The 15,058-nt window shown below is 43.7% G+C and overlaps 2 protein-coding genes across 4 annotated transcripts; both read right to left on the bottom strand.

Moving 5' to 3' along the window:
• Positions 1–227: 227 nt before the first annotated feature.
• zc3h12b (zinc finger CCCH-type containing 12B) lies at positions 228–8,465 on the bottom strand. Of its 3 annotated transcripts, none has more exons than XM_034549871.1 (6): positions 7,762–8,465; positions 3,554–4,329; positions 3,276–3,415; positions 2,742–2,976; positions 2,336–2,442; positions 228–2,223 (listed from the first exon to the last, which is right to left on the bottom strand). In XM_034549871.1, the coding sequence occupies exons 2-6, from the start codon at positions 4,159–4,161 to the stop codon at positions 797–799; spliced, it is 2,517 nt and encodes an 838-aa protein (XP_034405762.1). In that variant the 5' UTR covers positions 4,162–4,329; positions 7,762–8,465; the 3' UTR covers positions 228–796. The 3 variants fall into 3 exon arrangements, with proteins under 3 accessions (XP_034405762.1, XP_034405764.1, XP_034405763.1); XM_034549873.1 differs by having other exon boundaries at positions 8,219–8,465; XM_034549872.1 differs by having other exon boundaries at positions 8,327–8,462.
• A 434-nt stretch (positions 8,466–8,899) lies between these two features.
• amer1 (APC membrane recruitment protein 1) lies at positions 8,900–14,547 on the bottom strand. The gene is made up of 2 exons (XM_034550731.1): positions 14,067–14,547; positions 8,900–13,180 (listed from the first exon to the last, which is right to left on the bottom strand). The coding sequence occupies exon 2, from the start codon at positions 13,071–13,073 to the stop codon at positions 10,023–10,025; it is 3,051 nt and encodes a 1,016-aa protein (XP_034406622.1). The 5' UTR covers positions 13,074–13,180; positions 14,067–14,547; the 3' UTR covers positions 8,900–10,022.
• Positions 14,548–15,058: the final 511 nt, after the last annotated feature.

Genomic DNA, 15,058 nt, shown 5'->3' with positions numbered 1-15,058 from the left:
GGGGGCATGTGATTGGCTGTCATAAAAACTGACATTTTGAAATAATAAATTACAATATAAATTGTGACGTGTAATAAAAGTTACAGGACATTAAGCGCCATTGCAGAAAACGCCTTTATGATTTAAAAACACAAACTTGAAGGGAACTTAAAAAATAAAAACAGAAATCTAATTTAATTATTTCTTTAATAAATTCAGATTGTTTCATTTATGTATTTTACACAATATATTCCTGTGGTTATTTATTTCATAATAACTTATTTATTAACATAATACTGAACAGTCCGGAGCTCCATAGATCATTTTCATACCAAATGTGATCAATAAAATCAAAGGAACGGTTTCAGAATGGAGCTAGTGGACATTTACCAGCCTGCTAAATGTTGGCAGAGTATTCTGTATATTTTTTCTAGAATGAATGATGTTGGAGAATGGCTCAGTTAATCGTGGCTATGGTACGAAGCTGGTATGCAGCTCCTGCTCAGGTGGTATGAATGTGTTATGAAGCAGATTTCTAATAAGGTCTACTGCATCACACTTCATATAAAAACATAGCTTTCAAATGTAAAACATCTTACAATTTGAGATAAACTTATCAGACAAACTTTCTCTATGTTGATTACTTCTATGTCATCTTAGTGATGTAAAATCTTATTTCCTCACCCGAGACATTAACAAAAACTCCTGAGGGCAGATGTTGCACATGCAGCAACATTTTAACAAGTGCCTATCTGTGCAATCAAAATCTGAATTCCCATTATCACATCGCTCTTGAATGTTTAATAAGATGAACTGCTTAATGGCATGACCTCAGTTTTGTGACAATGATGGCGGCAAGCTGTTGTGGATCTGTCAAATGAGGGTTCTTCTCCATTACCGAGTGGACTACGTAAGCAGGAAAGATGTTACAAAGGTTCCGATATGTTTGATACTGGTGGTCTGGGATGACATACCGCTCTTGATGTTCAGCTGCCGATGGCATCTCCCATGGCGAGTTCCAGATTTGTTCCATTTTGTCTGGCATGCTGCGGACCATCACTCGCTCGCAACACGGCATCAGGCTGTTACTCAAAGGATATGAATGATATCCATAGGACTCATTACCACAAGGCAGAGGGTCCCAGCTTGCATGCTGCTCACGGCACAGTGGAGGTCGCCTCTGTCTCATTGGGTTGCTATCGTATAGCCGTGAATCGGATATGCTGTCCATGCGAGTCATACCGAGGGACCGTGTGGGCTGCGAGGACAAAGGTGGAAGGACATTCTGAGTGAGGGGATAGTCTCCAGGACAGCTGGACCTGGCTCCCACTGCAACATGCTGGATATGTGGGGCCAGATGAGATCCAGGCTGCTTGCGGGGGCCCTGCTTGGGTTCCTCAGGTCCATAACTCTGTACCCTACTCAGTGCTTCATGACGAAACCCATGGGAAAAAGCTTGCATCCTACCCTGCGCAGGAGATTGATGCTGCCCCTTCATGCTCTCCTCTAAGCTGCTGTCCACGGAGCTTGGGTACATGTCCCCGTAAGAGGAGAAGGAGTCACTGTTTGAATGGCTGAGGCAGGATTCAAGGCAGTGGCTGGGATTCCTCTGATACACACTATGCTCGTGCTCCATGCTACAGAAACTGTCGACATTATGCATGCTGCTCATGCTCATGTTTGAAAAATCACTGTGCAGTGAATAATATCCATGGTCGCTAACTGAGTCATACTTTGGGAACTGTTCACCGTATGTAATAGAGGCTCCATGACTATTGGTAACTAAAATAGGAGGGTACTGTACACTGGACATGTGCTCCAGAGAACTGTGTCCGAACTGCAAAGAGCCTGGCACCGGGCTGCTGGCTGATCGTGTGTTCAAGGCCCCAGCTGTGTGACTCTTGGCGGGCTGCATGGTGGGCACGCTGAGAGCAGACACAAGGGAAGGCACTGAATTTGTCTCAGACTTCCTTGCGGCGGACAGCGCCTCAAGAGGTTCACAGGCCACTGAGCGAATACTGGGGTCAGATTGACGTTTGGGTGGCACACGTTTGACCTCAGAGTTGCCGTCCCCCTTTACAGTTGCCGGACCAGTACCGCATTTAGCTAAAGCCCCCTCACTCATCGTCTTCACTGCGGACAATTTGGCAAACGCCCGTAGTTCATCGGCCACTGACCGCAGTGGCTGGTTGACGCGCTCTGGATGATAGTACTTGCACTTATGTCCATATGTGCACTTTTTCCCTTGTGTAAAAGAAAGAGTACATCAAGTCAACAAAAGTAAACACTCACATCCTGCAAACAACACTGCAACATCATTAAGACCATGATTTGAAAAGAATATTAGAGAACTTACCATAGGGGCAAGGTTGTTTTTTGTGCTCTGGAACCACAGGACGCTTGCGGAGGAAATTTTCTAAACTTGGACCATGTCTTCCAAGGGGATCATCAGGTGGCATAAACCTATTCAAAATAGAAATTCGGAAAATGTCAGCTTTATTATTTCCAGGTTTATGAGTTGCTGTCGATTTTCTAATGAGCAATCACTAAATAGATTATGTGACACATAAACACTTTGAATAAATAATGTATACTACTAGCCAGCTTTGATATAACATTAATTGTATTGTAGTGGATGAAATATCGTATCATTTAACAAAGAACATATCCTCAACATCCATGACTTCACTCATGGGTGAAGGAGGCCTAGAGTGCATTTTTAAATACTGTGGAAGCCATAAGAATGAATCGTGGTTTCTTACTTGTCATTGACAAATGAGTACATGAGGAGACGCTCTTCTATGAACTTCTTCCACTCTGGCTTCTCATTTTGCAAGTCCCTGTAGTTGTCATTTGACACAATAATTCCATCAGAATCATAAGACAGCTTCACTATGAAGCGATCGTCATAGCACACCACTCTCCTGCCTTGAACCCTCCGAGATGGGGTGAAAACCAGGATCTTCTCTTTTTCCAGCTTGCGTAATATTTCTTGATCTGAAGGAGAAGTGTCAAGTAAGCTCATCACAAATGTCATCAAAAACAACCAACATATATATCACAGACTATTTGGGATGGCAATAGTATGCATTCAGGTATTATTATAGTATTTTATCAATTAGCAAATGGTGGGGGAAAGGTGCAGCACCCACTTCTTGCTGACCAAGGTCACGCTTCAGTCACAAACCCCAAAAACCCCAAAAACAAACTGTACGTGTAGTTTGACTGTTTCCTCACCCACCACAACTACTAAGTGCCACTTCAAATAGCAACCACCTCACACACAGCTTTACTACCTGAGATGAGGGCGTCAGGCCTCGACTGTTCCTTTCTCCAGGCTGGGACAAACACAGTGATGTCCTTGTGTCCTTTCTCCAAAAACCAGTCAACAGCAAGCTGGATACCACGACAGGAGAACACCTCTTTGTTCCCGTGACTAGAAAATAAAACAGTGTGTGGAATAAGGGCTCCTCTGACCTCACAAAATGGACATTCATTAAAGGGAAATGTTTCCACAACAAACAGGTTAATTCTGCATGAAGCAAAGACCAAATAAATGTGTGTTGCGTCTTACCTCATTGCCACATTTGAGCCATCAACGACAATGGGCCTGAGGTTATCAAACATATCCACAGAGTCGTCTTCCACCGACACCTCCGGGCTAACAGTCTCTTTCACACAGGGGGGCCGTGATATTGCTGTTGCTGTGCAAGGTTGGATTTCAGGCTCTACTTTGTTTCCAAGCCTTACCAGCTCAGCAAGAACATCATTAATAAGCGCAGCAGCCCCCAGCTTGTTGAGCACTGTCTCCACCTGCTCCCCCGAATAGCCCAACTTCAATGCAAATTCCATCTTAGTCTGGTACTCTCTGTCACTGGCAGGCTTGATCGCTGGTCCGATAGCGGTGTCATCCTCGCGAAGATCTTGAGCAGTGCTACCCTGGGAAAAACTGGGCCGGTCGAGGCATGGAGAACGACAGAGCTGTCGGTGGGGCTTTGCGACAGCCAAGGGATCCCTCTTCTTGCACCTGTTGTTCACCCGAACCCTCTGGTGTTGCTGCTCTTCTGGTTCGCTTTCCGAGCTGCTTCCATCCTCAGAATCATCACTGGCATGTTGGGCCTCGCTTGAGTTAATGTTCTCCTCCCTGCATGGGCGTTTTTCCATTTTGAGCTTCTCCACCATCAACCATACTGTCGTGTCGTTCGTCTCGACAACTCGAATTTCCACCCCATGCTTCCTCACCTCCACCGCAGCCAGGGAATCATACTGAATGCAGGACTTTAGCGCTACAGGCTCTTTGTTTGGAGCCAAAGTAACACGTGTGGGCAGGCAAAATCAAACTATTAAATCCTGAAAGAGAGCAAAAACACAATGATGAGTTTCAAATCAGTAAAATAGGTTCAATTTGAAATGAACCATAAGGAATCATTTACCTATGTTCCCATACATAGACTTCATTTGTTGGCCCACCAAGAAGGTCTATAATGTATTTCTGTATCTTTAAAAGTCTGCTTGGAAAAGCAGTTGAAAGATAGAAGAGTCTACTTGAATGTAACGTTTGACGTTGTTAGCTTGTGAATTCAGTTACCTTTGTATGCACTTTGGAGAAGGTCCAAAGAAACAATTCAATTTGTGAATATATCTTTTTCGCTCTCTCTCTCTCTCAGCACTTTCTTCGGTGTTTACCCCCAAAACAGAGCTGTTCCAAAATGGTTTTCAGTGTATGTAAATCTTAAAACTCTGGCTTGATGTTTCAGTGTGTACAGAGCAAATGGAGCTTTTGCAAAACGATTACCTAAGCCAGCCCAACACGGGTCCAGTGCTGTGTGCCTCCTTGCCAGTAAAGTTAATAGGACAAACTTTAGTCGCCTCTAAAAGCAGAGCTGTGATCATTGTCAGGATTCTATCACTGCAATGATTTGACGCTAATGTGGAAGCAAAACATTTTTACACGAAAACAACGCTTCAAAATGTGGGAGTTGACTCAGTCTTCAGCTGCCCACCCTAGTTGTGGTAGACCATTCATTTGTCCACCTGTGGGAAACACTGCTATCTGGGACAAGTGACAAACTCAGTGAGATAAATGGAACATATTAGTCACCAGCACAAAGCAAAAAGAAGAAGAAAGACCCCACAGCAGCACAGGAAAAGGGCTGATATGAATAGGTACATATGAATGGTCTCCCTGTCTGACGGCAGCTTTAATCTTTTGTTATGTTTGTTGGTGCAACTTGAGAGTTAAGTCTGTCAGAGTGCAATGCTGTATGTCACAGCAACAAACGCTCCGATTCTTACACATGTACAACCAATGATGCACTTAAAGCTGTAACTGACTGCACATTCAAACTATAGCAAAGCAACGTGTACAGAAATTCACTTTCGTACTTTTTCACGATAAACAAAATACATACATACAAAAAAATAAAATGTCCGTGATCGCCTCTTGTTTGTGTAGATACAGTAGACAGCAAGGTCTGCACCTGACTTCCCTGTCTTTCTGACTTAAATGAAAAAACCCTCTCTTCCAGCACAGAACATGTTAATGTGCCGCAGTGCCTATATGTGCACAAAAGCCTGACTGGTCTTGCAAGCAACATTCGAGCCAGACACACGTGGAGTGAGTGCATGCGTTATTATAACCTGAGACAACGTGTGGGCTGCACAGTGTATCCCTGCGCCTCCAATCAAACTCAATTCCTGAAGGAACAAAACTGGTTCCTGGTGAAGCGGAGTGGGACTTCAGGTGCAGCATAAACATGTAAACAATTTCACATATTAGTCACCAAATAATATGGACGACGAGTGCATTAATGAACAGAAGACCGAGACTACACTTTCCTCCAGTCTTGCAGAGAGACAAATACAGCCAGCTTCAAGCTTCAAGAGGCGCAGCCCATGATGTGGGTTGCTTAGCAACACAGCCTTGTCATCGGCTAACTCCTTTTTACCAGTCACGACTAACACAAACACAGCTCATCATCTCTCTTCACGCAGTCAGTAAATGCAGAACACTTACAGCTACACTACAAATATACACTAAAACTCTTGAGGCAGCATATTTTGTGATAAAAAAACAAAACAATAACATTAGTTAGCAATCACTATGTCACTGGCAACATCTTCATCGGGTAGTACACAAGACATTGAAGACCCTGAAGGTTGATAGATATTCTGAGGGTCAATCTACAGCTCAAAATGCATACCTTTTATCTCCCAGGGTCAACTGTGTACATTTTCTCTTAGGTTTGAACATTTCAAACAACTAAAGGGAAAAGGGGGGCCATTGATGCACTTTTGTGGAAATCACACATCCCAATGCCATTTAAGACATTTTACTAAATCAGTCCTTTCCCATCCACCTCCAGATTCACAGGCATAGACTCAGCAAGGCTATCTCTGCACATGCACAGGCTTGTGTGGTTCTGTTTCATAGCAACAGGTCCCCGAAGCCATCTTTTACATTGCTGATGCTGACCCGACAATGTATCCAGTATAAAGCAGGGATATACTGCACCATGGTCTGTGTTGGTTGTGCCACTTGGTTAGTTAGAGATCTTGAAATTGAGATTGACAAATTCAAAATAAAGTGCAGCCAGCACTGTAAAAAATAAAAATTTAAAAAAGATCCCACAGTCATATGAGACAGTCGAATGACAGAAAGACATGTAAGAGTTACTGTGTACTCTGCATTATTTAATTGTGAAAAACAGAATATCCAGGGGGAAGTCGTAGTAAGCTGTCATGCAGGGCATGGAACCAAGAAAAACTAATATTAACTTATTTTATTATTTACATTGATCAGATGGTGCTACTGTGCTCCTATCTCACTTAACCCTAATTAGATCAGTGATATATTCCAGTGTTTCAAGCTAACACTTCACTAAGAAAGGAAGATTTGTCATTTATAAAAAAAAGTTTCAAGAAATAAAAAATCCTATCGCCTAGGTGTCAACGGGTTATGTTGCTCAACAAAAACCCTTCCTATGGAAATTCACTATAAACAGTAGAGCTTGAAGTCAGGCAGGAATAAAGTTATCACTTGCAAGTCTTTTCAGTAATTGTATTATTATTCTAATTACAAATTTAGCCACATGTCATTTCTGGGCACATGAATGATTACTCCTCACGTTTTAGGCCAACAGGCTAATCTCACCCCAGAAAAAGCAGGATCACTGCCTCGCACCACAAATACATAATATAAAGTTGCACCTATTCTCTATACTGTTACTGTCTTAATCATTAACTTAATTACTACGTGAATGAGGAAACAAATGTCCTGAAGATGACTCTGGGCTAACTTGCTTTCCATTATTCAAGTGTATTGATTTTTAGAAAACCAACGATGCTCTATTGATGGATGATATTGAACTTTTACTTCCCTATGTTTTAAGTTTTTCCTCTCATCACTTAGAGAGGAAATTATCCCTTCAGCAAAGGTTGATGTTAAAAGTAAGCATAAATAAAGTGAGCGATTGAGATGAATTCTCATGTCCAGCCAGTTTCTCCTTTACTTACTGTCACAGCAAACGACACGAACGAACAACCAAATCCAAAAGCCTGCATTGATCCCGAGGACAGTGATTATACGTGAAACGCTCCTGAACTGAGCCACGAACCGAGACTGGACTGTGTTACTGCATTCATCAGCAAACTAGCTAGTTGACACGTCCATAGAAAGACAAAACACTCAAGTGCTTGATATCCTTAACAACAGCGTCATGAGCAGAGGAGGGTGAAAAGGAAGGTTAAACAAGATGACAGTCACAGAGAGCTCATACTTACGATGCACTTTTCCCGAACAGCGCCGTAATGTTACCGCTGCACACGACGTCACCTTTGTGGTCGAAATGGACGAGGAAGCGTCTGGTTTGACATCCTTAAGGCCTCGAGTCACACTTAGCACGCGCTAGCACGCTAGTTTACCGTTACTTGGCCAGCCGGAGTCAACATTTTAGCTTAAATTAACTGACCGTCCTACTTCGGGTTACCCGTGTCGGTCAACGGCTCGAGAGCGGTTGGGGCAGCGGTTATCGGTACCAGGCTTGTCCCGCAACCCGGCCTGTGTTTAGTTAACGGTCGCACCGCTCGGCCGTTAGCTGCCGATACCGCGACAGTAATTACAGAACAGCGGCTCCACTTAACCGTCAGGTTGCTAACGTTACTTAGCTTTTTAGCTCGTAAGCGTACGCTGACATGTTTCGCCAGAACACCACTGCAACTTGAGATAAAGTTGAAATACCGGTGAATATCTCTAGCGGAGGCGACGCACGGCCGCACAACGACCGTCTCTCCGTGATTTGCCGGTATTCCCCCCGCTCTCGGTGACTTCAGGCGGCGCTCGTCTCACCTTGTCGCTGTCATCCTCCTCGCCTGTAACAGCTCTGTTTTGCTGCCATTGGCGCTGTCGCAGTTTAGCTCGGGTTGCCAGATAGCGCGAGGGAAACAAGTAACGTTAATGTAAACGGCGAAAAGACACCACGGGTCAGAACCGCAGCCGAGCAAGGGCAGATTGGTCATAGATTACAACTGAGGGTGGGGGGGGGGATTACATGGGAATACCTTTATTATGAATTCAAATCGGAACGTAAATTATTATAATGAAATCTGGTCCTGAATGTTTTAGTTTGAACTTACAATAGCTAGACCTGTACCGTTATGTGACTTGCAGCTCAAATCAAATGCAGACGCTTTATCAGGTAGCCACGCATCAAAACAAGTTATGTATCTGCTGAAAACGAAAGACGGGAACCAGTGATTTCCAAGTTGTGTGCAAGCAGCTTCACATTAACTCTTGGCCAAGCCAGGTGTTGAGTTGACATGTTACTGCTCATAGGTGTCAGTGTGAACATGTGTAAGCACTACAAGGGCTTCCCTGCCTCGGCTCCCCCACGACCCTCAATATTGAACAAGTGAGGGAAAATGGAAAAGAAAGTTGTTTATTCTTGTATAAGGCAGTGACAAAATAGTAACAGATTTTCAAAAGGAACCCCCCTAATGTAACATGGCTGTAACTTAATAAAAAAAACTAAGAAAACCAATATTGCCAATTTGTAATAACCATTCTGAATACGATGTTAAGAGTGTACAAATAGCTGAGAATATAAATACAAATTCTTTGACATTTCTTCAGTATTACACTATAAAAAAACAACAACTACATCATCTTGACAGTTTAACCTCCAATCAAAAAAACAAACAAACATTCAATGCACAAGAACATGATACAAGGTGAAAACACCAGTTTATCTTTTGACATATATTTCAAAATCAAAACAAAGTCCAACTACATTTCCACCAGCGTACAGTAATGTAATAATGGAGTGAATCTTTTCAGTAAGAATTTAAACTTCACAGGTGGTGAAGCTGTTGGGAAAAAGGTTATAAAACAGCGACATTAAGACCGAATCGATTTGTCGGGCCTTCAAACTATCCTGAAGAGGTACCTCAAGAAAACAGCTAAACATAGTATATTTGAGCATCATGACAGGCCTACATAAACCTGACTGGAGTAAAGAGAGGCATTGAAAAAAAGTCGTAAACACAAACATAAGCCGGCACTTAAAGCATAAGCACATGTGTTTCGGGGCAATTGGCAAAGAAAGCAAGACCTGGCTGGCCCCGTTTGGCTGTGCTATGGAAACAGAGCTAATGAAGAGCCAATAAATAAAGCGTGGCATTACTATTGAGACCTGGACACTGAGGCTATGTGTGGGTATAAACATTCTAGTCAAACTCAGTAGCTTAATGAGATGATTCTGTGAGCACTTTCATACACAGATGAAACTATTACTTGCTTAAAACACTTTTAATAGTCGGCCGTGGACGTGGCCTTTGTGAAACGAGCTGCTTTTATTGTGGAAAAGCAGACTTCCCAGTGAGAGAGCTCCCCACATTTCAGAATAGTTTCACGTCTCTCACGGTGTACGGCAACTTCTCAAATGAATCTGTAGTACAGGTACAAATTAAGCAACGGTTACTCCTTTGGATGCAACATAAGAGCACTCATTAGCACATACAAGTGTGATTTAAATGCCAGGAGCCTATTAATTGAAGGTTGCTTCTGGGAGTTTGTTGCAGGCAACATCCCGGGGTGTCATTTCGCTTTTGGACACACCTGCATTCAGAGGACTCGCGGTACGAGGTATCCCTTCCCTGCTGGAGACTGGTCTGCTTTTACCACGCGGATTATAAGACTGCAAATTAGTGGCAGCTTTACAAAAAACATCCTCCTCGTCGACATTATCAGATTCATCGTCCGTCATTCCCGTATAAACAAAGGTGCTATGAGGTACACAAGAATCTGACTGCGAGGGAAGGCAACACTGCCTATTGCACGGCTCTGTATTCTGTGAAATGAAATCACTGGACACTCTGTCCGACAGTTGCGATTTACTGTTGGCGCATTCGCTGCTTGATGAGCCCGAAAATATTTTGCGCTTAACTTGGGATTGACTGAGACTCTGACCTTTTTCGATGAATTTCCCATCTGTCAGGGGAAGGCTTAAAGCCATTTCTGGCCTTGTTTGCCATGAAAAGGCCATAATGCTGCTACCGTCTCTGACATCGGACGCGAGTACATTCTTTTTGTAATACGGCGAGGAATCCCTTTCAGAGTCCTTTTCGGTTTGAGGACAAGAAACTCTGTTCTCTCTGTATCCGTCAGGCATCTTCAACTCGAGGCGTTCTGTGTCCAGAGACCTACTTCTCCTCTCTAGAGACAACGGATTAGACTGACTGACTCTCGTAAGGCCTAGGTGCCGTGGTAGACTAGCGATGGCCCATGTATTACTGATCAGGTTCTGTTCATACAGGTCTAACATCTGATAGTCGCAATCGGCAAACGCATCTTTTTGTAGGTAGCTCTCTTCGAATTCCTGATAGGGCGATGAGATGTCCTCCTCCAGCTCCATGTGAATCTGCTCATCGTATTCTCCCTCGTTATGCATATCCACGACGTCGAACGTGACTATGGTAGGTAAGGCCTGCATGTTTGGAGTGAAGGCGGAGTTTGCCTCATCCACACTGTTGTCCGAGTTACTCAGCATCTGAGCGTGTTTTGTGTAGTCCACAAGGGCTTGAGAGAAACACACAGTTTGCCCATCGTCTAAGTCGTTGCTTTCATCCGGAGACAGCGAACTGACGTTTTTGTACGGTAAAGCCACAGGCTTGTTTTCCTCAAGATGTTGCTCTTTGGGTTCGCAAAACGTTTCAAAATCAGGGTCAGACGTGCTTCCAAATGATACGCTGCTGTGCCGTTTCTCACAATCGGCATTTACGGATTGTGTCCATTTTTCAGGGGGAGCGGGCATGTTTCCCTTTTCATCAAAAACATCTGGCTCTATTGTATTCCTGTTGACTGGTGCTTGTGGTTTTGAACTCAAATTCTTAATCATGCCGGTTTCCTGCCGGCCAACCATATTTTGTGCCACCTCCGAGGATTTACTGCACATGCTCGGCCTCTCGAAAAAGTCGCGCACCTCATACATTTCAGCACTCATTTGTAATCGATTCATGTCTGGAGCAAAGGCAGAGTCTGTCACATCCACCGGCTCACTTAAATACTCGCACTGTTTGGAACCGGGCAGTTTTGATTTGTTCTCATAATGTGGACTGATGAGACTCTCATCGGGTGCAAAGAGTTCATAGAGGGCATCGCCACTGTAACTGTCCCTGGGTAACCTCTCTGCCTTCAGTCTATCAGTTTTCTCTTGTCCGTCATCCGGCCCCGGTGTAGTTGAGTCGTAGTAGCCTTCATCACTATTTGGAACGGATTCTTGATGCTCACTTTGAGGCGTTAACACGTCCGCAATGGAAGAAGCGTCCATGCCACTGGCTTGCTGGGCACTGTTACTGTTCAGTAAGTCCATATTTTGAGAACTCGTCAGGTCGGAAGTCAAATCTGTGAGTTCTTGGTTGCAGGTGCAGCAAATTTCCTCGGACTCATTATTACTCCAGAAATCCTGAAGACACTCCTCATCCAGGTCTTCAGGGGAAGCCATTTCTTCGCCGCCACCCTGGTAAGTGAGATAACAAGAGGCCCTCTTTCCTCCACTTCTGCTCCTTTCTCCAGAAACGGTGCTCTCCGTGATGCTGTCGTCTTCTTGATCTGCAATAATGTCCCCACAGCCAGTGAGTGAATCAAAGCTCTTTAGTGATGCAACGTCCCCATAAATCAGGTTCAGCTTATCCGATGAGCCAGCGGGTGTTTCCGACTTCAACGTGGGCTCAGACATCGTCTGAAGTTTCAGACAAGGCTCGCTGTATCCTCTCGAACTCTCCTTCAATTCACTGGGAACTACAGCCATCAAATTGACTTCCACCAGTTCCTCATCACACGTCTCACCATCGAGCTCAGACTTCGGGCTGCCTAGCTCCACGCTCTTCTCCGATGGCATCTCATCAGCATCGATACATTCAGGACCAATGGAAACATCACATGTAACATCCGTAAAGTCAGGCACATCAGGTTCAGATCCCAGGCACTCTGTGACATACTGGTTGGTGTTGTCCTGGACAACAGGCACCTCTATCTTGCAGTGAGGAGAGGACATTGCAATCATTTCAGTTTTATCCAATCCAACATTTCTGTGGTTTCTGTGATACCTAAAACTTTGAAAAAGGCTCCTCAAACCCCTTTTCGGCCGGGTAAGAGTCATTGATTTCTGTTCAGCAGTGGCGTGACTACATTCATTGGGACAGCTGCTGTGGAGCTCTCCAGCTGAGTTCCTCTGGCCAAGGTAGTCACAATCAGTAGCTGAGGTGCACTGACTGCTCAGATTGTCATCATGACTAACCTTACTTAGCCCATCGTGTGTTCTGCTTTTGCTGATTCCTTTCTTTGAAGACCCCTTGTTCTGATTTTTACTCCTTCCTCCAAAGAAACTGGGTAAAATACAGATGCTTTTGCGTACTCCAAAAAATGTCAGAGCAGTCCTCCTAAATTTTCCAGATTTCTGGGATTTCACCGTTGCATTCATCATATCCGGCTGAGGCTCTTCCGTGATGTCATCGGGGCCACATCGGGAAAGCTGTGCAGAGGCCGTGGCCAAATCCATGGTGTTGTTCGGCAGCTCGTCTACCTTCCGAGAAGCCATGGCTTCCACGTTTACAAAAGCAGTCCAACGGAAGGCATAGCAGTTGGATTTTCTAAGTCAACGGATAGGATCGCTGTGGTGAATTTGTCCTCCATCTGACACGAACCCTGTAGCAAGAAAGTTGAGACCAAAATCAACGAGCAATTTAATATTGGTCATATTGATGTATATGATTCATATTGTAGAATTTAAACAATATTTCCATGAGGAGGTTGGGCCTTCTAGTAGTCATTTGTGTCCTCTGTATCACTTTTGACTTTTTTTTTTTTTTTTACTTACTTCGCTGCTGACTTTGACTTCAGTAGGTTCACTCTCCATTAAGTCATTTGAGTCAAGAAAAGCTATAAATATAAAAATGTGTGTGAAATATTATTGTGGTGCCGCGTTGGCTTGGACTGCGTTTAATAAGTAAACCTATATCATCAATATAAAGCCAATCGGACTGAGCAATATTAGTTACATTTGTCCCCCCTCCCATTTCATTTTATATCTTTGCATCTTTGCATATACATGCATGCTCGTACATAATCTATTGTCTTTGTAGCGGCTATTTGTGCATTTTATGTATATTTATTTAAGTATGTTATGGAGGCCTATATGTTGTTTTGTGGAGAACTAAAATAAACCAATAAATAAAACATACATGCGTGAGAAAGACAGACTAAAGTAAAACTATTTAGGTTTTAGTTACACAACTACCTATACAAGTGAAGATTAATAAAACATTACTTTGATGTAAAAGCCCAGGTGCTGCAGCAACAGGCTACAGATGTAACGATGCTACAGACGTGCAGTCGCTTTACCACAATAAAAACACACAATTCTCCTAAATGTACTACACACGAGAGCCTCGGCGAAGATAACGGTGACGTCAGCTCACGTAAAGTCGGACCTACCGCTCGTTTAAGGCGGTTGTTTTCATGTGAAACTAAACTAAACGCGACACCCCCACATGCCATGCAGCTAACCGAGAGGGAAGGTAAACAAACTCACCAGTTTAAGACGCAACCTCGCAGCGTTGGACTTGATGGTTTCCTTCCACCAGAAGACGAAGTGACCCTTCAGTGCAGCGGTTCCTGCTCACGCTCCTTTACCTTTGGGTCGCCGCGGTGTCCGTGCGGCGATGCTCGGGCCCCCGGAGCAGCTTTCCCCGCAGACGGGTTCATTTGTTTCCAGCCCCCCGTTAGCTAGCCGAGGTCCCCGCTAACAACGTTAACCGGAGCGGCCGCAGCGCGAGTCTTGACAGTCGCTCGCGGCGTTCAACGTTAACGCCGCGAGGACGGCGAGGTTGAATTAATGGCTCTAGTTTAGCATGAGTTGAGACGCTCTCAGAAACCCTCTGAGTCTGAGGTTTAAATGCCGGATGATGACTTCCTGTCCCGACTTCTCAGGTAAATTACCCAAATCTCCCTTCGTGGCCGTCTCTCTGGCGCATGCTAGTGACGCACCATGTGCGGAACCTATACGTGTGTAACGTGTGTTTTGTAATGTAATAATAACAATATGAATGACATTAATACTGATAATAATGGCAATACATATTTAATCAGATTTCAAAAATAACATATTTGCATGTTAAATAAAATGTGACCCCACTAATATTTCTAATAATGAGTTCTTCTCCAAAATGCATGTCTGTCCATTCTGAAATGTTGACTGGTGTGACATCTGTGAGGTAAGTGTTAAGCGTCTTAACTGAGTTTGTATTATTATTTAAAAAATATATGAACTTTATTTATACTTAACAGCGCATAGACATTAGAAAATGCCAGCGGGGTAAGACACTCACATCAGAGAAAAGACATTATATAATTAAATAAATAACCAAAACACAATACATTAAAAATGTCTAAAAAAAACATTGACATTCTTCATGACAACCGATAATGATGGTTTGCCTACATTCAATTTTTAATGATGGATGTGATATTTAGCTTCGAAGCACAAACCAGCGTTTCTCCACGCCTGCAGGAGAAAGAGCGCAA

This window comes from Cyclopterus lumpus, chromosome 14, assembly GCF_009769545.1.
Source record: "Cyclopterus lumpus isolate fCycLum1 chromosome 14, fCycLum1.pri, whole genome shotgun sequence".
In the NCBI taxonomy this organism is placed as follows: Eukaryota; Metazoa; Chordata; class Actinopteri; order Perciformes; family Cyclopteridae; genus Cyclopterus; species Cyclopterus lumpus.
Note: the sequence above shows the minus strand (reverse complement) of the source record. Positions and strands in the feature narration are given on the sequence as shown.

Coding starts and splice junctions, on each gene's coding strand:
- zc3h12b (XM_034549871.1), bottom strand. CDS start 4,161: ATGGTGGAGAAGCTCAAAATGGAAAAACGCCCATGCAGGGAGGAGAAC. Junction 2,443..2,741: donor TACTCATTTGTCAATGACAA/GTAAGAAACCAC, acceptor TATTTTGAATAG/GTTTATGCCACCTGATGATC. Junction 2,224..2,335: donor AAAACAACCTTGCCCCTATG/GTAAGTTCTCTA, acceptor CTTTTACACAAG/GGAAAAAGTGCACATATGGA.
- amer1 (XM_034550731.1), bottom strand. CDS start 13,073: ATGGCTTCTCGGAAGGTAGACGAGCTGCCGAACAACACCATGGATTTG.